The 25,885-nt window shown below is 34.6% G+C and overlaps 1 protein-coding gene across 3 annotated transcripts in view; it reads right to left on the minus strand.

Annotated features, from left to right (window-relative positions):
• The window catches only part of DIAPH2 (diaphanous related formin 2), a 244,533-nt gene that overhangs the window by 123,156 nt on the left and 95,492 nt on the right, over positions 1 to 25,885 (minus strand). For all 3 annotated transcript variants that reach the window (XM_037407809.1, XM_037407808.1, XM_037407807.1), the window contains 3 exons: positions 23,831 to 24,070; positions 19,035 to 19,164; positions 4,474 to 4,598 (listed from right to left, as the gene is read on the minus strand). In XM_037407809.1, coding sequence (XP_037263706.1) covers positions 4,474 to 4,598; positions 19,035 to 19,164; positions 23,831 to 24,070 — 495 coding nt within the window. The remainder of the gene's footprint in view (positions 1 to 4,473; positions 4,599 to 19,034; positions 19,165 to 23,830; positions 24,071 to 25,885) is intronic.

Consider the following 25,885-nt stretch of genomic DNA (forward strand, 5'->3'; position numbering starts at 1 on the left):
ATTTATTCCTGCTGAAATACCTTTTCATTCTGTTGTCTTTAAACTGTCTTAACAACAATTAATCTCCATTAATCTATCTTCCTCAATTCCTAACGAGACACTCAAGTTTTAACATCACTAAAAAGAAATCAGCATATACACCTACAGCAAGTAAATATAAAACTCAGTTTCCCACTTAAAACCCCCTTCAATTAGAGGCACATACGCTGAAATAAAACAAGGAGTGAAAGCCAGATTTTTCATAGTCTGTAATTACTTTTTTAAACTGTTGAATAAGAATACCCAGTGTTGCATGAAGCTGGGCTAATTATAGAAAAAAAACTCTCACATTTGAAGTTAAATTATTTACAATTTGATATTCAAGTAATGATGCTAGCTATGGATCCGATCATGAAAAAAGTTGTCTCAAGAATCACACTTTAGTTATTTAATATAGTAGAAAATCACAGAAAGAATATAAGAATATCTCCCCCCCACCTTCCATACTACGCTCTACTTTCTGTAATAGGTTAGTTGTAATCCTCATTTTGGAATCAATTATTCCCAATGGCCAACCAGACAGGTCAGCTTCATGATCCCGATGACTTTAAGAGCGCTGCGAGCATTTCTTAAAACGTAGGCAATTAAAACCAGAAATCTCAATATAAGACAGACAAACTAAGATCCTAGCATGACAGCAAGACAGACAGCAACTATAAAAATCAATTCAGAATCCCACAGAAGTACTTCAATACAAAAAAAAAAAAAAAAAAAAAGTCCACAGTGTTCGTTACAAACAACATAAACACACACTTAAGAAATGCCAAACTGTGTCCCAGCAAGTAGGGATCACGCAAACAAGTTTGAACTGTCTTTACTCTTTGAATATGAAGTTCCACCATGCTGATGATGTAACAGAGCCAGTGTTTTGATGCAGAAAAAGATAAAATAGTATCATGGTTTTTACTCTTCACAACTATGAAGCTATAAAATTACTGAAATACTGTATCTATTTGAAATCTGATATTAAAAAAATGCCAGTAAAAACAGAGAAAGCTCAAGAAGTGCATCTACTTTGCTATTGCAAATGAAGTTTAATTAACCTCATGACAGTATGAAGATTCTCATATGGACAGTAAATACTAACAAACAGGTCCCCAAAATATTTCGCGTTTTTTAAGTATCACAAGCTAGAAACAAACTGCAGAGTCAACCCAATGTCATTATGTGTATTTGAGAGAAAAAACATTGGTACAATCCACTACAGGTATAGGAGAACTTACAATAATTGAATTTTTAAAGTCAGGACTGTGTACTGTCATAAAATATATGTTTTTAGTTAAAAAGAAAGTATCAACTTGATAGCGGCATTATTTGCTGAAGCCGTTCTATTATGTTTGAAATCAAATCAGATGATCATACTGTATCTTAGTTATTAATTGCTTATGAAAGATGGCAACCGACCTATAACTATCATCTGAATTTCTGTTATGATATTCATTGAACCTTATCATCATACATGGAATAATAAGACACCATTAAGCAAGAAGTCACATTGACACATAGAACCCATTTACATGAATATCGGCAGAACTCTAAAGAAAGTGATGTGAAGCTGAATGTGCTTCTGTCTCTGAAACTATTTCATTTAGTTACCTACACTTACTTTAAATATTAACTATTCAGAGAATATTAACCCATTTTTCTCAGTTTGTAACTAATCAAAATGTATCAAGATAACCTTTTAACACATACCAAGTTAACAGACTGTAGTCAAAACTACATGAATTTAATTCAGCTTTAATTATTTTTTTTTAATTAAGGGGGTATATTTACCTGAATATATTATTTCTGCAATATATTGAATTTTTTTTTGAACAGATTATGGAACAGCCATCTTTTTTTTTCCTCACTTACAGTACCAAAAGCTTATTTTCTAAATAAAGTTTAAAAACCTAAAATCAGGTAATTTCTTCCGTAGCCTTTGCTTCTATATTATGAGAATTTAATTCATTTTATTATGATTAATTAAATTTATGCATGGTAATTTTATTCTAATTAATCTCCTACCTTAGTATGATATCAAGCAATATTCCTTTTTGTATTTTCTGAAGAAAGTCTCATCCACAATTACCGGTAACAGCTTTTGTTTATTAGCAGGAATGCGAAAGAGAACAATGCCTTTAATTACGGTGTAATTCCTGCATCCTAAAACACTATACTCAGAGATGATTTACGGTCAGACACATCTCAAATGTTCTGAAACTCTCCAGCAGTTAGAGAAATGTTCAGCCTGAAATTCTTTAACTATCTCATCTCTGTATGTGTCATCAACAGTTCGTCAACAAGCTGATAGAAACAAAAGAAATACATGCTGTAAACTAGAGATGTCATTGCCCACCCACCCCACCCACCCCCTAAGATTTATTCTTCAATCCAAAAAATAAAATAAATAGGGGAGTGTAAAGAACTTCAAAATATTTCATGATAAACAGAAACGGATATAACTGGCTATGACTTTCTAAAAAGAGAAAAACACTCTCAGGTCATCCATTAATTATGAAAACACAAATCCTTAGGCAGAATCAGCTAATTTCTTACCTGTTTTGGCAAGCCACAAAATTTGCCAGTCTGATAAATGCTGTCAAGACACCTACAGTTCAGGGTGCCTATTTTCATTACCAGGAATTGGGAATCTAGCCATGACATCAATGTATGTCCACTGAAGCAAGGCTGCCCAGGAGACACTCAACAACTAATTTGCAAGAATTTCATAGGATCATCATATTTTTGTCAATACAAAACCAAAACAAAACATTAACAGTTTTTGGTTTTAAACTCTTCTGCTTGTCAGACAATCCTCCTTCTTTAAGAAATTCAAGTGATCAACCACAGAACAGAAAAAGGTAAACAATACGTACTTGGCTCTTTTCTCACCAAATCACTTGAGTGATGGCAATCATTTTTCTAAGTACAGTAAATACACAGGTAGCAAAAGAACAAATAGCAAAGCATTTACTCAACACAACTGAAAAATAATGTATATAACCTGTAAAACAGCTGTCAAGCTTAACAAGAAAACACAGTTGCAAAAGGTACATTTCAGAACGTTGGTTTCATTTATGAACAAAAGTGTGGCTTACTTGACAGCATTCAGCCTACGCACAGCACGACAAGGCAAGGACAATTATGAGGCAGTATTATAAAATTTTCTGATGTGAATGTATTGCAGGGAAATAATAAGCCTGGGGGGTTTTTTAACAGCAGAACTGATAAACATGATTACTAGCAAGTCTCTTAACCTTGCAAATAAGACAGGGTGGAAGAGAATGTGTAAGCAATATGAAACAATATTCCACTTAGTCATGAGTTGTCTGCCTTAAGCTACTTTTCCTGCAGTCTTGTCAGAAACCTAATATAAATCCATATAGAGAAGATATTTAATATCTCCTTGTGAATTTCTGTCACTGAATCCATTCAGATGGTTAATCCTGCTAAAAGTTATTTTCCAAGTATACAGTAGTTCAGAGAATTCTTCATCACATTCAATTTCTAAATGTGATGAGCTCTAGACATCAATCCCCCCACCCCTTATTTTTTTTTCTCCTTTGGAAAACCTACAAAACCCACTTCTGTCTTGTCACAGTAAGAAAGATGTCACATGAATTATCTGAGTTTCTATAAATACACAAAACGCCTTGGACTTGGCCATGTACCATACCTCCAAATAATCCCACACATACAGACATGTGCTTTGTGTAAAATAAAACCCTGCAAATTTCTTTTTAGAAAAAAAGGACTTTTGCCTAGTTTTTCCTCACAGTTTTGTGAGCTTCTTGCATCTACAGTATACTTCACTGCTTTACACTTCTAAGCAAAAGTAAAGCTGGATATATAAAATTTTGGTGGGAAAACAGGCTAGACAGACATGGTATTCTCCCACAGATTTAGGTACTGTAGGTTTAAAGGACCAACAGTCTCTATTCCCTACAGAAATAAAAGGACAACTCACTTGAGTACAACAAAGGTAAATATTTCTTCTCTAGAATGATCTGTTACAAGAAAATAAATAAAAAACATTAACAAAATTAATACTGACCCCTTCAAAATACAAGACATCTCAAGCTAAAATAATAAATAATCTCAGCTCTACTGCTGATAGTTTTCTAGATTGAAATGATTCAATAATTATCATTAAATACTGTTCATTAAGGCAAAAAATGCACCCTTACTACTATCTTTACGACCCATTACTATAACTACTTCCTTCAAGAAAGCTACACGGTTTCCACTTTGGAGCCCTGAATATAATAAATGCTCTAAGTTATACTCAGTTATATGTTTTCTTACGATCAGTGTGCTCTGTTATGCTATTCTCGGCACTGGAATAAAAGCATGGAATAAGAGACTTAAAACTTATTTTCAAGTGCTGTAAATACTTAACCAGACGATCAGAATGTTCAGATGACCAATGAAGACATGCAAAAAGGATATGCTCATCTTTTCTACAAACTTATCATGTTCATCTTGTGTTTTAGGGAAATTCTTAATGTCATTTTCTAGGCGCTGGATCTGCTGGTTCATTGAATCAAGGTTGCTCTTCAGAGTCTGAGCTGAAACTAAGAAGAAAATGACAATGAGTAGAAAGGTTCCAGATTGCAGAAAGGGTATCAGAAGGGGAAAAAAACAATGTCAGTATAAATAGTCTTAAAGAGACGGATTCTATTGAGTAGACTCACATTTTTCTGAATTACTGCTCATAAAAATCACACTCTTCATAAAAATTAAGTGAAAATATCTAACGTAATATACCAAATCATCATACTTAATGTTGAAATGTCACCGCTTAATTCTGCCATTAGTTCAAATTATTCAATTTCTATTTGAATTTATTGGTAAAAAATCTAATATTTCATTCCTTTAAATCTAATTCAAAGATTAAAAAGTAACTAAGGTTCAAAGTGATTTTACCTTATTAATGCATGTACTTGGTTAAATGAATGATCCTATTAACGCATGTGCTCTGTTACAGAAACGATTTAAGCAACAGACAGGGAGAAAAGATCAAGTATTTTCCTTTTATCGAAATTAAACTGATTTCCAGAAACCAAGAACTGTGAAGCCCTTTGTTAACATCAAAGCTGTTCTGAATAATAGAAGCTATTGATAATTAAAAAGCAGCAAAGGGCTCACAGTACAGCACACACACACAAAACAAAAAACCAACCACAAACAAAACCACCACCACCAAAAACCAAACCCACAAAACCAAAAAACCAGAAGCTGCCCTAAAGAGACACTGCTTACTCTGTCATGTGCTATTCTAATGTAAAGCACTATTTCTGTAATTTGTATTAAACAACCACCAATTGATACATGATGAGAGATATCTCCACTGGAAATCATGACATCACAATTTTGAAGTTGAAGTAATACCATACCACAAAGAAATTCCAGAACTAGAAGAAAACCAACTGTCTCTGCAGAGAAGCCGCTGATATTTTAAAATTAAAACAAACTGAATCCATACTATTGATTTTCATGACATAATCCATAAAGTCCACTTATCATTCTCAATTTAATCATAAAAAGCAGTTTGAAAAGCACTTGCTCTCAATTCAAAGATGCATTTTAGAACCAAATTCTAGCTTCTATTCTTTGTCTCCTCTTGCACAGTTTACAAACACATGCTTTCAAGAAAAAGCCATCTCAACGCCACATTTCCCTGAAGAGTGCTGTAACATTCACACCATGTCCCATCCTTCCTCTACACTGACTACAGAGCATTTCAAGTATACTTTTTTTCAGAGCTAATTTATACTCTATAAACTACTTCATCCATAGTGACATTGCATATAATCCTGGTTAAGTCTTAAAAATACAGTGGGACAAACAACTTTGTGAGAGCAGAGGTGGAAACACCCAGCACATCATCTGCTCTTGGGGAACTGGCCCAGTCAATGCTCGTTACTGACCGCAGACAGCTGCTCCACCAAGCTAACAGGGCACATCTGCACCCCAGCTAACCCAAGGGTTCTTTGTGTAGGCAAGATAAGGACATGACTTTTTTTTTAAGGGGTTTCAACTTGTAATTATTTGTTTGACGGTAAACAATTTGTCCAAAAGTTGCACAGACTATTTTCAAAAGAACAGTTTCTTTTCCTTTTTCCTTGTAATCTAAAACAAAAAAAAAAAATTGTGCTGTGGCTATGTGAGATTACACAGTAGCAGGAATTTGATTCAAGATGACTTGAAAAACAGTATACAGGAAATAAAAACACTGTAAATAAAGAAGCTGTTCCCAGAAGAAAATATATTCTATATTCTTTGTAAGTGCCAATTCGTATCAGCCATAACACCGCTGATGTAATTTTTCACAAGCACATTCAAATACATAAGGCAGCAATACAGCTGTCTTCATCCCAGACATATTCTTGATTTTATTTTCCATTTTATCTATTATATACTGGTACCAAAGGAACTACTAATCATGTAATCTTAAAATTATTAGTGAAACAGCTTTTTAAGCTTAACTCAACTTGGGGGAAGGAGGAGAATCTATACTGACAACAGCATCCTTGTGGCTATTAACTTAAACATCTGAGAGCTAACCTTGAAATCAACCACTACAGCAGTTTAAACAATAAACATTGTTTAAAGCTTTCAGGTTACAGCTGCATTAGTTTAATCATTTGATATTATTCTCAGAAAAGGAACACAGATTTTTGCTTGAACTGAAGAACTTGAATTACTATAATATTTTTGTAGGCTGTTATGTAGTTGGATAGGGAGACAAATAGCACTGAAGTAAAATGCTAGAACTGGAAAAATAAATTAGGAGGATGCAAAAGGTAATTTTACTGGAAAAAAGAATAGCAGCTGATAAGCAAACAGGCAGCATAACAGAAAGTTTAACTGTTTTCAGCAATTTGAAAATATTTAAATGCATGACTGCTTAGCAAGAGTAGTAGCTTATTTTTGTCTGATATTTAAAAGTGCAAAGAAATTCAGCAAGCAATGACGAATAAGAAGTCTTAGCTTCTGTGATTAAAATGGAAGAAGGCATTTTCAGTAACTCTGTTCTATAAAACTAAGTTCAGAAAACAGTTCAGATGAGGTGCATACTAACTTTGAAACTACGAGGAATATCCAAGCAAGAAGGTGGCATTCAAAGGCTGTGCTTCCATTAACTGACTTCCACATCCACACTGAACTATCCAAAAACATTGTAGAATATGCATTTTCAGTCACCTTTTCTGTCTTGCCTAGCCCAGGCAAATGTACAATTTTCTGTTCAAACAATTTATGAAGCTGTTGTTCTGCAAGACAAGCTTAAAAAGACTACATAACAGAAATCATCTACATACGCTATCATAAAATATCTGCATTTCCTCCCATAAACTGTTTTATTAGAGATTTACTACTTCAGTAATGTGAAGAGGTGGCAACATGAATACCTCTTACTCTTTCAGGGAAAATCATGTAAATTTCTTAAAAGTCTTGCAAGGTTTTTATTTATGAAGGCATAAAACTCTACTTGCAGCAAAGTGCTATTTCTTTGAAACCATTCCACAAATGCACACGCTAAACACACTGTCTCTATCACTATACTCCTTAAAGCTGCTGATCACAAGACAAAGGTTTGTTCACCTTCAATTTGCCCATCATTGTACACAAAAATTAGGCATCGTAGTAAAACTAGTTTAAAAATGTACACGAAAGGTGGCATTTACTCTTCAGTGGCACACAAGCACCCTTCAAGAACTATTACTGGGAAAGCCTCTCCGGAGCAACCGTTACAATGCTATTCTGTTTAATGTTGCAGCAGGAGAGAGTAACCAGCTAAACCCAGTACGCAAACATCTGTTTTCAAGACAGAAACTTTGAGGCATATATTTTTTAAAAAAGAGGAGAAAGGTGGGGGAGGAAGGAGGGGAGAAAACACAAACCATCAGCATACATAACCCCAACACACTGTGGAATGAGCCATCCTAAGAAAAGGATGCAGCCTACAAAGAAGCCTAGAGATTTCCCTGTATTAGCAGCAAAAATAAAATATTTGACACAATTTTAAAGTAAAACAAATCAAAAGCAACAAACAATCTATCTCACTACCCTCACAGCCTTATAGGAGAATTAACACCCCCCCTCCATAGTGGAAAGGTCAGCATTTAAGAAATGGGGAAGTTTGAGAAGTGCAAAGAAAGTCGAATCTGCTGACACAGGAAACAGTGGAGGCAGATGGCATAAACAAGTTTAGAACAGGACTGTTTAGCTCGTCCATGTCCGTGAAAAGGTATCAAAAGGAATTTGCAGGGATGTAATGCTTAACATGTCCCTGACAACATGTATGCATGGTGGGGGAAACAGGCTGGAGGAACCAAAATGTTTTCCCAAAATACATAACTCGCTGCCCATACTGGGGAGAGCATCAGGTTGCATGGACCACTTGGCATTTAGTACATTCTTACGCTTTAAGTAAAAAACCACACAAACCCCAAAACCTATATACAAATCCATGTTCAAGGCCAATGAGAGGAAACAAGGCAGAGAGATCTCTCAATCTTTACCAAATCCCACCAGATTGGCCCCTTATTTAGCAATAAGGCTGGCTTGCAGAGACCTGCTGCAACTCAGACAGCGAAAAGAAAACAGCATCTTTAACATGTACCTCAAACCACTGTAATAAAAGGAATAATTAAACAGAGAAAAATTCCAATACCAGAAATTAAATGTGCATGTTTCAACTACCTACAGCATTATCGCACAGAATTACTATTAACATAAAGGATGAATATAAACCAGGTGACTATGAAGTTATGTGTATTAATGTATTGCCAGATTATTTCTCATGTCAGTGGAAGACTAATGTAAGCACCTAAATTTATCAATATTCTCTCTGCACAAATACTGAATAAATCAGTTAATCATGCATCTTGAATCTAAGACTGATTAAAAGATTATTTTGTATATTATTATTTATAGAAAAATCCACTGTAATTGAAAAGAACATAGCATGTTATTTTGACATGAAAGGTGGCATTTTTTTTTGCCACTTCATTATTTCCCCTATATTAATTCCTCCTCTATAAAATACAAGTAATAAAAAATTTCATCCACTTATTTTGGAAAAAGCAGTTGCACAGCCTGTACACTAAGGAAGGCTTAGTGAATATCTGGTAGACAGACCACTTTAGTCCTAGAAAAACGCTACAAGCAGTTAATCTCATGTTAATGTCAAACACTAGCTAGTCCCCACAGTCAGGCTAAACATTTTATATTTACAGTAATAGTACCAAAGGACAGAATAATCCTTTCTAAAATAAGATTGCATCAGACTGAGTCATCCCTATAACAAAAGGTGAAAGGATACATTTTTATTAGGTGCAGTGTCTCTTGCATAATAAATTCAAAGCATCTCTGATCATGATGCAAAACTGGGATGGCCACGTCTGCATTTAGTAAAATCTCAAATGAGATAGCCAATGATATCAATTACTTCAGTAAACAACAGCAAGTCTATATGAAGCAAATGAATTAGTGAATTTGTAAGCCTAGACAGTATTTGTACTATAACTACATTCTGAGCATACTAACGTTTATTTATTTCTTTCTGATTGAGGGCAGATGAAAGTAGTCTTTCACAAAAGTCTAAATAACAGTTTAAGGGAAATGGATGAGCAAGTATGTAAACTGCAAGAATTACAGTCTTTGGTTACACTATTTATGACACTAAGTTTGTATTTCCTAGAATAAATGTTCTGTTGGAGTTGTATCAGTGCTACACAGTCTACTTGAGGGTTCCGAGTAGCACAGCACGCACATGTGTGTGTCTCCAAGTATGTCGTATGTTATATGTGTCTGTACAGATATGTACATATACTGTAGTAAGTATAGCTCACAGGTATACAGACATATTAATACATTTGTATCTGTATATTTTCTGTGATACAGGTGCACCATATATAACTCACAGGCACGTATGTATGTATACATACATTTATATGTGTGTATACTAAGACACATGCACATATATATCTGTGATACACACCACAGTATGCCTGTATCACACAAAAACACCCATACTGAAAGATTCATGGTGAAACAGCTTCCAAACTTGAAAGCAGCACAGCTCCCTTAACATGTTACTTCTCCAGTAATTAGCATGTCACCGTTCATACTAGAAATCTTTCCTAACGGAGCTATAGTGGCTGCAGGACACAAGCTACAATCAATCATGTTGTCGCACTTTGATATACAGATAAACCACTGTGCTAAAAAGGTAAATCCAGCATCAGAAGAATGATTCTGAAGGGCATGGTACAAATATGGCTTCGATCATAATTCCTCCTGAACACCAGAGGGGAAAAATACTGGAGATAGCACATGCATTGTCTCCTTTATCAGAAACTAGGTCTTCAGTATAGGCTAGCATGACAGACCTAGAATAAATTTCAACAGTGAAAATAACCCTATATTGAAATACATTTGCCAGGAAGGACACTGACCTTAATCATAAAAAGTTCTGAAGCGGAAACTAGATGAACAGCCAAGATAGATGGGATCAGGCAAGCTCTTGAGATTACATCCAACCAAGGCTACTACTGGTAAAAAGCAAACACTCCTCCTCTTTTCAGATAAACACCATGTGTTTTTAACAGAACTTAGGCAGAAGTAAAGAAGAAGTGTTGAAAAGTACATTCTTAGGCCAACAGTGTCTAAATTTCAGCAGAACCCCAGCTATGGTAAAAAAAAAAAAAAAAAAAAGTTAAGTTCATAAGCTCAAAAGAAATCTTAAAAGTGTTTACAGGTGGGGGTTAAAAACCTTGGAGCCAAAATGAAAAAAAAAAAAAAAAAAAAAAATAGAGACCACCTTCCCTAGCCAAAGCACATCACCATCCTCCTTTTGTAAAAATATGTCTGAGCTTTCTGCCACAAGCTACCTATACCTAGCAATCAATACATCATGCATAATACACCTTTTTTTCCCTGCATCTTTTAAAGTTTAGGAAAAGCAGCAAGTCTGGCCAAATGATAATGTTTCATTTATATATTATGACAATGTACTATAAACGAAAACATGTAATTTGAAAAAAAAAAATGAAAAAAGGAATTTTTAACAGATACATTTCACACAGAAGATGTGCATTCATACTACTAATTTGCATGCTAGAATTTCATTCACCAGCACAGTCTCTGCATTTTAGTCATTATCATAACACTGATATAGAATGCTGAAAGCAGGCAATGACAGAGCTATGCTTTATCATTTCAGACTTCGACAGTAACATCATTATCTCAGTTAACCAAAGATAAAGCAGTTGTGCATGGATTCTATCGTCCCATCCATTTGCAAGCAGAGGTGAACCACAATTTTAAGATAAGAGCACCTTGTAACAAGTCCAGCCCCAAGCAGCCCTTGGCTTTAGAGTTGAATGAGAAATTAAGTCTAAGACACTAAACATCTTTCAATCCATTATGATGTTTAATGAGGCATGTATGCGCAGAAGCTCTAGATTGCAATATTGTTCTCCATCTACTGAAAGGAAGGAGACTTACCAGTCCTTATCCCAAAAAACCCTCAACTGGGATCAAGACCTAAAACCATCACAATACAAATGTATATGACATCTTTACGTGTCTTATCATGGAAAGAAAACAGATATATCTGATACAATTTAAGAAGATGACAGCAAAAGAGATTTTAAACACACATCTGGAAAACAACTACAACATTTTAGCTTTTCTGTTAAAAAACAATTTTTGGGTACAAACTATGAACAGATTTTCAGCTTCTCAGAATAACAATAACAGCCATCTAAAGTGAGGAAATTTAATTTAAATATTACACACAGTGAAGTGCAAATGCCATTAACAAGCTTGCCTTGACAAGTGAGATAGTGGAAAAAACCCAAAACATTGCCTGTTAGGCCTAAAATCAGAAACGTTTTAAGCAGCATGCCTTCGCTCCTCTGGAGCTGAGGAAATTACAGACAATTCTGAAACATTCAACATATCCTCAAAACCAAAAGAAGAATTTCTGTGGGCAGCTTGTGTTTAACATCAATGTACGTACAGAACGGTACTCTGGTTTAAGGAATGAATCTGCTTGTCTCAGTTCCAGCAATTATGTGCCTAGGTACATTTTAAGAATATAAGAGTAATTCTGATGCACATAACACAACTTATTAAGACAAGAGGAATCAATTATATATGACAAACTGCGTTCGGAGCTCAAAATGCATTACCACTACCACTATCAACATGAGCCAGTTGCTAAAACTCTTCTCCAAAGCACAGCAGAAAGTCAATGATCTCTTAAGTGATGTATCAGGACATGAAATCCCCTCCTTGGACAGGTCCTAACATCCAACTCATTACTGGCTCAAAATGGTTTACTTCTTAAGGTCAAATTAATTGGCAATAAAAGACCAGTTTTCTGAAAAAGAAAAAAAAAAACCTCTCTGAGCCCATAAAATGCCTTCTGGTTGAAACCTGACAAGTGCAATGCTTATTTTTGTGACCAGCATAAATTCTGGGTGTGCCAACCTCCTATGTTCTCTGAACTCCCTTGAGAGTATCAGTTTTTTCACCTAACTTTCCAGGCTTATCCCCCTGAGTAAACTGTAAAAAACAGTACATGGTAGAATCTAAGCTTTATTGGTTGAATGTGAACTGACGTTTCATATCACAGATGAACATATTTTAGGAAACAGATGTCCCAATTTCAGAAAAATAACCAGAAATATTAGAGCTGATCAGTGAGAGTATCACTATGTTCAGTAACATTCTCCTGGCAATATGAGTATCTCCTCCAGACCGCTCCAGAAACTCACTTTACTCTGATGTTAATTACAACTGTCTTTCAAGACCTCAAAGGTTGAGCTAATTTTGAAAACAGAGCTTATAATTACAAAAATCAGTATCTATTAAATGAACACACTGAAGCAAAACTTTCTGGCAAAGGTATAAGGCAGATTGCAAGTGAGATGAAGGAAAGAAGGGAATGGACTTTCAAGTTCTATTAATTGCATCCAGATTTGAAGCGTTAACTGAACATGCCAAATTATACTGTGTTTCTTTCAAAAGCCCGTATTTTGCAGTGTCACTATTTCTCCATAGTCCACCTTTGCTTGGTTTGCATATCAAACTTATGTAATACAAAAATGTAATTCATTGTGAAGCAGCTACAGCACACTATATTTAGTGGGGCACCTGTGCAAAAAAAATATCAAAGTAAGTAAGGAATACGAAGAAAGAGAAGGAGCAAAGCTTTTGGAACACAACCTATCTGTTTTTACTAAAAACTCACTAGAGAAGGTGTTGAGCAACTTAATCCAACAGACCTCCCTTCAGGCTCTCAACTTGTACCAGGATTTTAGTCTTTCTAATTAACTGAAGCGCAAGTCATGCTTCCAGATGTGTAACAACCTTTCTTACATCAATGCAAGTGCAAATTCAACAGATAAGGAGAAAAAGAAAGTTCTGTTTTGTAACTTTCACTTCTCTCTAGTGGCTTGTATTGAGGAATTTAAATGGATTACATAATTTGAGAAGTCATTTAATGCAGTCTCCGAAACTGAATTGGTTTAACTACAGCCAGAAATTCTTAAATGTTTTCATTTCTTTAACAAGCAACAGCCCATGAGTGTCACTCCGACAATTCTTTAATTTTGCCCTTGATATTTACACTTCAGGGAGAGAAGTAGATCCTTAAAATGCATGCTATAGAAAACAACTTCGTTTAATGTAGAAACCAAATTGTAGCTTCAAAATGTATCCTCAGAATTCAGAACTACTAAAGTTTTGTATACTACGGATTACATGTTAGAAGACAGCAACTAAATAAATCCTCAAAACCTTCACAGACTAGGTAGGAAAACTGGATGGCAGTCCTGGGTCAACAGTTGGATTTGATGATCTTCAAGATGTTTTCCAACCTAAATGATTCTACGCTTCTACGAATTTAGTGAGCAATTTTGCAGAGTGTATGGCAATCCAGAATCCTACTTAGTTTCCAGTAGGATCCCTTTCAATAATTGCACTTTGGAACTGCAATACAAAACCAATCTGTGAAGCTTTTGCTTCCCTGTCTTCCTTCCTGATGCTTGTCAATGAAGGAGAGCACGTCTGTTGAAAAACTTTTAATGAGATGATGCATAAGCTACCATCAATATAGCAATATGCAAATACAAGAGTGTTACTTGAGAAAAAAAGTCTTCTCGTATTTGATGTACCTAACTGTGTATTTACTACATCAAGATAGTTTCTGACATTTTGATATTGCAGTTTATGTGTATGAAAAGAATGACATAAGTCACTATACAGTGCAAGATTGACTTTTGATTATGATGCAAAATGCCAACTTCAGATTCTATTACGGAGAGAAAAGTCACAGATGCAGGCATTAAATTTCTCACGCCAGAAGGCATTGTCTATTTTATATCCAATAACGTGCCAGATTGGGCAAAATCTGTTTCAGCAATTTAAACTGCGCAAGGTGGAAAATACTGCAGATCTCTTTGTAAAAACACAGTTTCTTGTACTGCAACGAACTATAAAACTTTTGTTTGACAGAGAAACGACTACTACTTATGAGTATATTTTAAATTGCTATACTTTAAATCAAAAATGGCACAGAAAGTTTTAAAACATTTTGCCCACTCTAAAATTATGGCATTAAATCAAAGTGAAATACCTGTATGTAATTTTAAAAATCAATATTTTCTTAAAGTATTTGTAATATATTAAGTATATACATATTTGCATTCCACACTGCTTCTGATTACTAATGTCCTTTCTAGAGAGATGCCTCAACCATCAGAACCATATGCTTGCAAATTAAAGAAATAAATTTTTTGTGTCAACATGAGTGAGAAATCTGTGCTCGTGTTATTAGTACTTTCTAGTTTTACTACATTGACATAATTCACACACACACACTCCCCTGAGGCATCTTTCACTGGATTTTACTCAGAATGCCCGTGTTTCTTCCAACAATACTTTGAAAAAATTATTAAGTGGTGTATCTTTATATGAGGTATAGAATTCTGTATGTTAAGGACTGGAAAACCCCCTCACTGTTTCTGGAAAAGACTTTATTATCTATACTGCATTCACAGTTGAGCTCAGCTCTTCACTTGGAGTCTAGCTGTTCTCGGGAGTCCTACCTAACGGCTCAGCCAAAGCCCAAATCCATACTCTTGTCTACATGTACAAGTTATCACTTGAACTTACCCAACACGTCAGAAGAAGATATGAAATGGCCAATGGCCAACTACAGATCACAGCGTTCTATATCCAATGGTTTCAGAAGCAAATACTAGTTGGACAACACAAGCTCACAAAACTTCACCTGACTCTACACAGCCTAGTAACTCCCACTCTTGGAAAACAAAGGTAACATGAGTCAAGAACTGTTAAATTTAGGAGGAGCTGGACACAACGTTCAACTGATAAAGATGTGGTTATGTTTTAAGTACAAGCACAATGCTTAAAATAATATACTGTGATTTTTAACTGTTGCTCTTTTAAAATCTGAAATTAAGTTGTTCTTATAAAATACATGGCTAATGCTCCTCCTCCTGATGTTCTGTATCATATATTTCTTTTTTATGATTTCTGGGAAGCTTGATGCCTAGAAGAGTTTCAAGTTAAAAAACCCGCATCTTTTCTAAGAAATTAAAAGCTGTACTTTTTACAACATGACTTTCTCTAGAAATCTCAAACTTGTTATCTGACTTCAGTAACGTACCTCTTGGTTTTGATTTCACGTTTTGTTTGACTGAACCCAGAGAAAGGGATGGGAATTTCTCAGGTATTTAATAAAATGATCAAAGCAAATAACATGAAAAGCAACTGGAATTCCAAGTAAAGTGAAAAAGGTAAAAAGATGAAAGAAAGGCTTTACACAATTTCAACGGTAGGGGAACAAGAGTAAAACACTGCAGACTGGAGGAAGGTAAGTCAATATCACTTCCATCAAAGAATCCAGTTTTTACAATCTTGTGATTTTTTTATTAGTTTACCTTTCATACAGTCTGCTTCAAGTAATAAGTAATGCTTTTCCAATAATCTCTTGACAGTTAATCAGTTTGACCTTTGCTTATACTTTACAGAATAAAACTGTTTCCTAATTTATTTTTACTTCTCATAAACCACTAGGTTGATCTTCCATCTTGAAAAGATCAAATATTTCATTATACCTAATATCAGATTATTGAAGATTTTAGTACATGCATGGGCATTTCACCTAATCCCATTGACCTTTTCATATTAAAATCCAGTTTTATGCTTTATCTGCTATTTTTAAAAAAAATAAAAAAAATAAAAACCATCCATTGTTCAGATGCTGGTTCTTTATTCTTATATGAAAATTAAACCAAAACAAGACTCACTTTTTATTTACATGGAACTAGGACAATGCACCCAAGATTTAGAAGAAGTTGAACATGTTAAGTCTTGTATTTGGAATTTTACCTATCGTTCAAACTACGAGGCGGCCTTCTGCCTAAAAAGTAAGAAGCATACATCTCAAGTAATGAGGATGTCACCCATTTAGCTCATATTTTCTTATTTAAAATTCATACAGAGATAATATTTGCTGGTAGATTTCCTTCTATTTTGTGTATAGCTAACTGATGCCAATGTCCTCAAATCTGTAGGCAATTTATTCCAAAAGCAGCCTCCTACAGGAAAAATAAACCTAACTGTCCATCCCTGAAACCACTGCTTTATAAAACACCAAAAAATAAATAGGAAGTGAAAATCTTCTCTTCCACACAAAGCATGTTAGCTTGCCACACAGAAAAAATGACCACAAGTGACAGAACAGATGAACATTACAATTAAACAAAAACCAAAAAATACCATGGGGAACAGTTTAAGCAAGTTGCACAAATCACATTTATTCTGCCAAAAATCTGCTTTGTAACAGAAAACAAAGAAGGGCTGAAAGGGAAATTTTGGTCATTAAAAATGAACAGTAATTTATACTTCTCATAACAAGTCAGTGCCATTTACAGGAAATGTAATGACCTTTATCTTACACAATGAAACAAATATAACTGCAATAAAACCTTTTTCATATGTATTCTAAGCATCAGGATTATTAGTGGCTTTGCTCCCATAAATATGCTTTCTCTTTTATGAATGCTATAGCTTAACTAAACCCCACTCTTCTGGTTTGATTCCTCAAGTCAACTTACAGGACGTATGAGGCTTTGAATCAAACTATAAAAATCTCAAGCTGCAAGGTTAAGTGTCAGCCACAGGAGCAAATTAACAAAAGATCATCAAATGTGCCTGATAAACCATAAGGCTCTGTAAAGAATTTAACAGGGAAGAAACAGATGATTTAAAAAAAAAAAATTATCCTCAGAAAAGAAGTGTCAAGTGGTAGAAAACATTTCTGGAGTTTAGATAAGTTGACAAACTCCTATTTATCCAAATAAAATTAATCGCTATGTTACTCTGTCATAGATCCTTGTGAACACACTGGTCACACCAGTGACACTTGCAGCAAGAAAAAAAACCAACACCAAAGCCTAAAGCAAACAGTTTGAGGACATTATTTGACTACATATCAGAAGCCAGGTACAAACGCCACAGAGAGGAAACAGCAAAGTTAATATTAATTTTAAAAATTGTTTTTAAATTTTTAAATAAATTAAAAATTGTGTACTATCCATTGTAGTGCTCAGATGCAAGCAGCCAGCTGTATGCTGCTTAAGCATGCATTTTATTTATATATATGTGTGTATATATCTGGTACGTTCAAGATGGTAATGTACAGGTTATCTCTTCAGACTCTACATGCCTTAAAACACACCTCCATCCTCGACCCTACACTGACAGATCAGTTGCATTTGGTCAACGGGCATTCATGCCAATGAAGTATTCATCAGCAAAGAGCAAAGTGAAGCAAGGAGACATTTAATCAATACAAATAAAGTTTAGTTTATATGCAGAAAAAGCTGCAATGGAAAGGTACCTGTGAAGTTTGAGAAACAGCAAAAAAATTCTATGATGACAATCACATAAATCTGTGAATGTGTTGGAGATGAAACACCACCAAAGTTAGACTGATTGACAAACTATTCTCTAAGTCTTTGGGGAAAAGAGAGTTCTGCTCTCAGTACACTGAAGTTTAAGACAGAAGACTACTAACTGAATGAAAATGATAGCTTAATTTTTAAAAAAATCTATGTTAATCTAGCTAACCGCTGCACTGAAAAGGGACACTGACTGACAACACTGAAATAAAATGGAGAAAGAATTGCAACAGAGAACCTAGATAAAGCTATTGGAAAAGTATATCCAAATTTTCTTCCTCTCTTTTCCCTTCATATTCTTGCAAGTATTTATCTTCTGATGAATTAGCAATGCCCAGTGAAAATAAAACAGTTTGCATTATCTTCCTCAACCACCATAACACAGCTTTTGCTTTCTACAGCTAATCAACAAGTGTGCCGAGCAGCACAGCATATTTCACATAAGATACCCAATAAATGAATTAAGCTTTCTATCACATTCACCAGGCTATACTGCTGACTGACCAAGAATAAAATCAGTTGACTGTACAGTATAATTAAACTATATACTTCACATACAGTCTGGGATCTTTAGAAAGCATATTTATTGTGCTCTATTCAGGCGTTAAACCAAGTGTTAAAAGGAAAAACACACTCTGTGTGTACACACATGCACACACATGGGTGTTAACTCTCCTATAACAGGAGTTCAAAGGCTTAATGGTAAACTAATCATCATCATTACACTGCTTAAAGAAATCATACACCAGGAGTTGTCTAAGAACTTCACTGAAATACCCTGTATTATTTCCACAATCTGCTTCAGAAGAAGAGACATTATTTGGCTACGGTTTTTCCCCTCTTCACTTTTTTTCAGGTCAATCAACACCAGGAAAGCGAAATCCACGTGGATTATCGATGCTTACAAGGTTACATAATCTTACAATCTAAAATGAAATGTTGGAAATATTTAATGTCAAAGCAAACTGCTATTACCTCAAGGTGTTTTATCTATTTGCTTACCTTTACTTGCACTCTCAACATGCTGCAATTCATCTGGAAATTTTAAGATGTCCCGGTAATTCTCCTCACAGATTTCTGCCAGAAAGTGCAGTAAGGTTGTTTTCTGATCTGATGATTTAGTATCGCGAATCTAAAGAAGCGAACACAGAGAAAACAAAGTGAAAAAATAACTACTTTTTTTTTTTTTTTTTTTTTTTAGTAAAATGTTTAAGTAAAGTGAATATTGCAGATGTAAACTCATTAGCAAAAAGTTACCTATACCGGAAGCCTGCATATGTAACAAATTATTTAAAAAATGAAATTTCTCCAGTTTTTTATAATTTAAGAATACAAGAGGAATCTCTCCCAGTGCTGTAGGTTTTTTTAAGAATAATTAATTATGCCAAGAACAAAACCTGAAGACAGCCCATAAAGTTCTACAATTTTAACAAAGCCCGTTCAGAATGCTCGCTGTGATTAAAAAAATAGCTGTGAACAGGCACCAAACAATTTAGTTCATTCCTTCAGTGTCCCCCACTGCCAGATTTCTTAAGGAATCCCTCAGAATGCTGCACAGCTGGACAGTGTGCTAAAAGTCAGAATTTGCTCTTTTACCAGTCAAGTTAAAGAAATTCCTTGTCATAAATCCACAGTGTTTTATTGAAGCAAAATCCAAAACATGCTGCTTTATCCGAAAGATTTTCAGACAAATTCTACACAGACACATGAAATAAACGCACTCCACCTTATTGGACTACAAGATGACAACAGAAAAAACAAAAGGTAATCCTAGCTGCCAGGAAAGGAAACTTAATAAATCCAGATTCATTTATGAAAAGCCGCCTGAAAATTTTGCGCAGTGTGAAGATGCAGGTAGATGCACATTTATGTAACTGCATATTTTCACTATCCTCTTAACTGCAGAATTGCTCTTGGTGATCTGAAATAAACTACTCTTCTTGAAGGTGGTAAGAACCTCTGTTCTCCATTAACCTAAGTGCATTAACTGCTAGAATCAACTTGTTTTTTTAAAAAGAAAAATTCTGAAATAATTGTTAAAATACAGGGCTAGTGGCAGATTTCCAACTAGACATAGATACTTGTGGCTAAATCCCATGGCAGAGTGCATGTGTATATCCAAAGTAACCTCATGAACTTCAAATTTATTTTCTCATTCTCTTAAGTCCAAATTTAGTTTCTCCATTCTTATACAAAGAATGGATGTATGAGTTGATTAAAGATGAAGCAAAAGTAGAGATTACCCCTCATTTACAAAGTCCATACAGAGAGTAGGTATTTGCAAAAGTTTGAGATGAGTGTACTTCACTTTTTATAAAGAATTAGTATTACAAGTATATCTGTAAGTATTTTTTTAACTGCATTTTACTAACTCATCTAGTACAGTTCTTACATAAGTAATCTACAACATACACAACAAATGAAATCAGGGATTTATTTAAGAAGAATACATAAATGTGTGTGTAAAATCTCCTATTTGTTTTCTCATTCTCTAAATCACTAGAAGTTCTAATTCTATAATCCTCATGACAGGCTTGCCATCGATGTTCAATTTAATACAGGCCTTTCAGCTTTAAGGATTACCCTGTTAAGAATAAATGAGTGCAGTCAAAAAACAGGCTTTTAAAAATATAAGGTATTTAGGCAATTAAGAATGCAATTTAATTCATACCGATTCAGTGATTAAAGACTAAACAATGCTCAGTAATGGTATGCAGTTAAAAGGTTTTAATACATTACGTACATACAAGTTTTTCCAACTTGAAAAAAATTGTAAATTTAGTGGCTAAACATCTGCATGGTAAAAAGAAATTGCATTTCAATTTGTCTGTGAACAAGACCTGTAGGATTTGCAGTCTTTGATCTCTCTGACATCATCAAGTGGATAAAACGTTTTTTTTTTTTTCCTATCAGGACATTATTTTGCCTTCAGATTACAACAGAAACATGTTTTGTCACCAACAGCAACATCATATTAGCAAGAATTACCATTAGCACCTGCTGAGTTGTTTAACACCTGTAGTAAACATTCATTCAGCTCTTAAACAACTGTGTCAAATTCACTTCTTTGCCCCAATCAAGAAACAGGTTTCCAGTACATTCATAGGTATTTTCAACAGCTGAGACAAACAACAGATAACAAAAGAATTTTGCTTCCTGTCTAATATAGCTATGTACTGGAACATAAGTTTGTGAATCCTAAAAATCCCTGCCTTTCAAATGTTTTTGCGTTATGCCCTCTGTATTTTCATCCTTTCAATTCTCAAAACATTACCATATTAGACAAGTCACAATAGTTCCCTGAGATTTGGTAACCCAACAAAACCCACTGACAGTAACAGAATTTGCTATTTGGAATAGAGGCAATTGCTTTACTACCACACCTTTAGCAGAGTTAACACACTGGAACATAAAAGCTTTTACAGAGCAGTGTCTGTATATATGGCATTTGCAAAACATTAACAACGCGTATCACTGAATTTAGGTATTCCAAATTTATTTCTTTTTCAAGACAACACTAACACTATGGTGTTAAAATTTTCAAATACAGCTTCTGATTCTACGGCCCTCCTTTACATGAGACACAGAATTTGGGAACAACACATTTAGTAAAAAATACATGAATAAGTAATTAAAAAAACCCAAAAAACCAGTAGATAAATGGAGGCTATAGAAAGGAGCTTCCAGCTCAATGCTGAAGAATCAATTTGAATGGTCGATACTATTAGATCCATTGTTTGGGGAAGGATTAAAGACTAGTATACACAGAGCACAATATTCACAGTGCACCCATTCAAATCAAATAACATACAGAGTATGATATTTAGGTCTGTGGCTCAGAAATAATATCAATATAACAAAAAATCATCCTCTGCATACAGTATCTTGATAAAGCATTTAAAACTAAAGTACACGTACGAAACCATACAAGAAAAGTTAACTCTTGCAACAGCAAATTATTATACCAATTTATATTATAATACAAATAGATTATTATTATACCCTAATTCAAATTAGAATGGTAAATACATAAAGCAATGAAAATTGGGTTTTATACAGCAGAAAATGCCTTTTGAGTAATAAACAATAAATTTAAATTACAGACAATGCACATGTCACTGTTCAAAGAAACTTGCCTACATTTCCATTAACTTAAGTGACTTGTTCCGAGGTTGGAATTTATGAGTGATAATTCACAACATTTAATAAATATGTAGAGGCAAGTAATGATGCAATTGCATATCTAGATTTTGGTATGACCTTCTTTTTTGCTCCAATCACCCTCACTGTCTTTGTGATGTTCTTATTTTTTGGCATCACCTCATAACAAAATATACCTAGCGCCTAAATGCAACAACACAGTCAACATTTTATTACAGAGAATGTTTAAGTATTTTCTCTAAATGTCACAGACAGAAAAAACCAGAACTCAAAACCCACTTCCCTCAAACATCCATCTTGAAAACAAACAAAAAAGCTAAGTAGATTTTGTTTCTGAGGGCAAGGCTGAATTAAATACTTATAGATTTTTGTCTCAATTCTTCTAAACGGAATTTAGCTGTAAGCACAGATAGCTATGCTTCAGCAATTATTCAGTGCAGTAGAGAACAATTTGCAGGATTAGTCAATTTACATTAGCTGTGTCAACATCTGCGGGATTTGCATTGACAGCAATTCATAAAACTATCACCTGAAGTGCAAGAATACCTTTTGAAATCTATGCTAGAGTACCATTTATGCACAGTCATCATTTCCCCTCCCCCTCATAAACAGCTTTCTACTTGAATTGCTTTAAAACATTCATTTCCCTTTAGATTCCACTACTACCAAAAAGAAAATGGAACACTATACCTATGAAGAAAAAAAAAAAAAATCCTTCAACTTGGTGTGTATTTTTAAAAAGCTATTAAAGAATATTTTTTTTTTCTCGGGTGATGGTTTTTATTTTGTCAGAAGTTAGCAATATCTTTGCATTATAAAGTACAGCAAGCAAAGCTTCTCTCCACTGAAATATATCCGTTCACACTTGCTGTGTATTTGAAATATTATTTTCCCCCCAAGGTTAAATCTCCTTGAGGTACACATCATATTTACTCATGGTACCCAAAAAAGACACTTGAAACTTGGATCCTCTGATTAGACCAAAAAAAGAATTACTGAAAAATTCCTCTATAATTTATGCCCCTTTTTTGTTTCATCTGTTTACAAATGTTGCATCCCTTTATTTTAAAGGTACTTTACAAAATGAGATTGTCAAGTTCAGATCAATGCCTTACACACAATTTACATACAACAAACAAGCCCTGCACATGAAATTTTGAAGTTCTTTTTGCATTCCTTTTTTTACCACTACAATTACAGTTAAACTTTGGTTAACAACGTTCATCTTGAATCCCCAATACTTATTTCTGAGACACAGCTTGAGGGATAGCTGGGTCAAAGATGGGAAGAAAGACGAGTAGCTAGAGCTATTTAACATACTCAGAGCTCCATGTATATTCTATTGACAAGATGATAAGCTGAACAAATTCAGATCGAAAAAGCTGTTCTACTTGTATATTCCAGAAAGACTCAGAACAGACTTCAAATTAAACTGCCTTAAATTGCCACTGCACTGATAAAGACAGCTGCAGCAGGGGACCATCCTAGAAATGCTTACTCTGTATTTGTCTGTTATTAAAAACAGAAGAGCAGTCAGTAAACTACATTGATTGAATGCTTTTCCCTGTTCAGGGTACTTTCTCATGTGTCATGAGTTTTGTGAATCTACACTTAAAAGTTTTATAGCCTCATCTTACCTTGCAAAGAAAACTGATGTTAAAGCCAAGAGACTGTGCATTTCTGGAGCCAGAGTTCATGTAATTTCCAAGGAACAGCACTAACTCTAAAAGCTTACTAAAGCTTTCACTCTTCTTCAGCTCTTCACAAGCCAGTGTAACTGCCATGATGTCAGGTTTGATATTGTTTACGTGCTCTTCAAACATAAGCCTGAAAAGGATCCCATTGAGACGTGACCGCAACATTTTCACTGAACTCATCTACAAAACAAGAAACATTAAATCAGAATATAAAACCCAAAAAGCTTATTTATGCAAAATAGCTTATATTATAAAACAATATTGTGCAGCCAGCAAAAATACCATTTCTGTACGTTTTTATTACACATCCTTTATTTCCAGGAATACCTACCCACAGGAATTCCTCCCCAAACCATACTTTGCCTGAAAAAATTCAGTGAAGCACCATATTGAAAGTAAAAGCTTGCTTTATTTTAACAAACCATTTAACCTGTCAATTCCAAACTCATTGGCAATAAATGAACACTGCCAAAACCCTTCCTCCTAGCAAAGGATTTGTAAGCCACTTCAATCAGTTAACAAGAACTGAAGATCAGCCCAAAGGAATACGTGGCAAACATTTCATCACATCTCCAGTGGTTACCCTTGCACTCTGGTATTTACCAATTTCCTAAAACTAAGCTTAGTTTTTCTTCCTTCAGAAATGCTAAAAGAATGTCTCAAGTGTGTGTGTTGATACCAGCACAGACGCAAACAGCTACACTTCTGTCTGATTAAGCTAAAAAATTATACTTCCCATTTTTGGACTTCTTGTACTGAGCTGACGTGTAGCTCTCAACTTGCTCTTGGTCACTGGGAGAGCAACAGGGGAGAGACACAATGAAATCTCAGGGACCCTTCTGGAAGGACTTGGGAGTATCTAAGTGAGTTCAAGACATGTGAGGTCAAGCTTCACTACTCAGGTATTGGTATAAAGCCAGGTCCCATTAGTACTATTGCTCATTAAGTTTTTTCTGCCATTGTACTGATGCGATCTGTTGATGTCATATTTACAAATGACATCAGCGCTACATATAATAAGGTGTTTATTTTTGCAGTGTTTCATTAAAATGAAACCCAAACCAGTTTTTGTTCAGTTATTACCTAAACTTATAGCAAGTTATAAAATAAATAATATGAATGTTACCAGTATTGATAGTTACGAAACAAACTCAAAGATACATTATGGTATATATTTGATCCTAAGACTTTTAAGGTCGTAATATCAAAAAGCCCAAATCTGTTGTATCCCAAAGAATAATCTAATTGAGGAGATGGACAAAGAGGTTTTGCCTAAAATTCATGACAGCAAGTTTTATATAAAAGGCAATAAACCTATAAATACTAAAGTAAGGACATAGATCTGGTATACCCTTTCGAGTTCTGGTCCCATGACATCATACTCCATAAGGAACATACTGTCTGCTTTTCAACCTCATCATCTTGTTGTTTTCAACAAATTTTGTAGAACTAGTGCCCAAGATACTATCACCTTTATGATTCAGACACTTTGCAAAAGGTTCTGTAGGACTAATTCCTTACTGAACCGATAAAAAGACAGGAGATTATAAATGACAGCATTGTAACATGGCAAATGACATAGATACTGAAAAGTATCTACAATAGTGATCCATTAGTTTAAAACCCAAAGACTAATTCCATTAGACTAGCTACCAAAATATGTTCGTGTCTTTCATACTTTGCACAAATGATCAGTCATATTTCCTCCTACTATATTAGTGGACTGTAATTCACAAGAGATAAATTTAAGAGAAAAATATGTGGAAGAATTAAGCCACTTGAAAATTTTCATTTTAAGGCAAGAATGATTATGTTCCAAATTTAACTCCTAATTTCAAGTAGCAGAATACAGAAAAACTTCTCCCACTATGAATTCACTATCAGTGGTGTTCCTGAAGCACTTTACCCCCCAGAAAGATAATTTTTGTTATGTGACAGATCACAGAACTTGAATATCAAAACAGAAAAGATTTTAATGTCCTCATGTCTCTGTTG

This window comes from Falco rusticolus, chromosome 14, assembly GCF_015220075.1.
Source record: "Falco rusticolus isolate bFalRus1 chromosome 14, bFalRus1.pri, whole genome shotgun sequence".
In the NCBI taxonomy this organism is placed as follows: domain Eukaryota; kingdom Metazoa; phylum Chordata; class Aves; order Falconiformes; family Falconidae; genus Falco; species Falco rusticolus.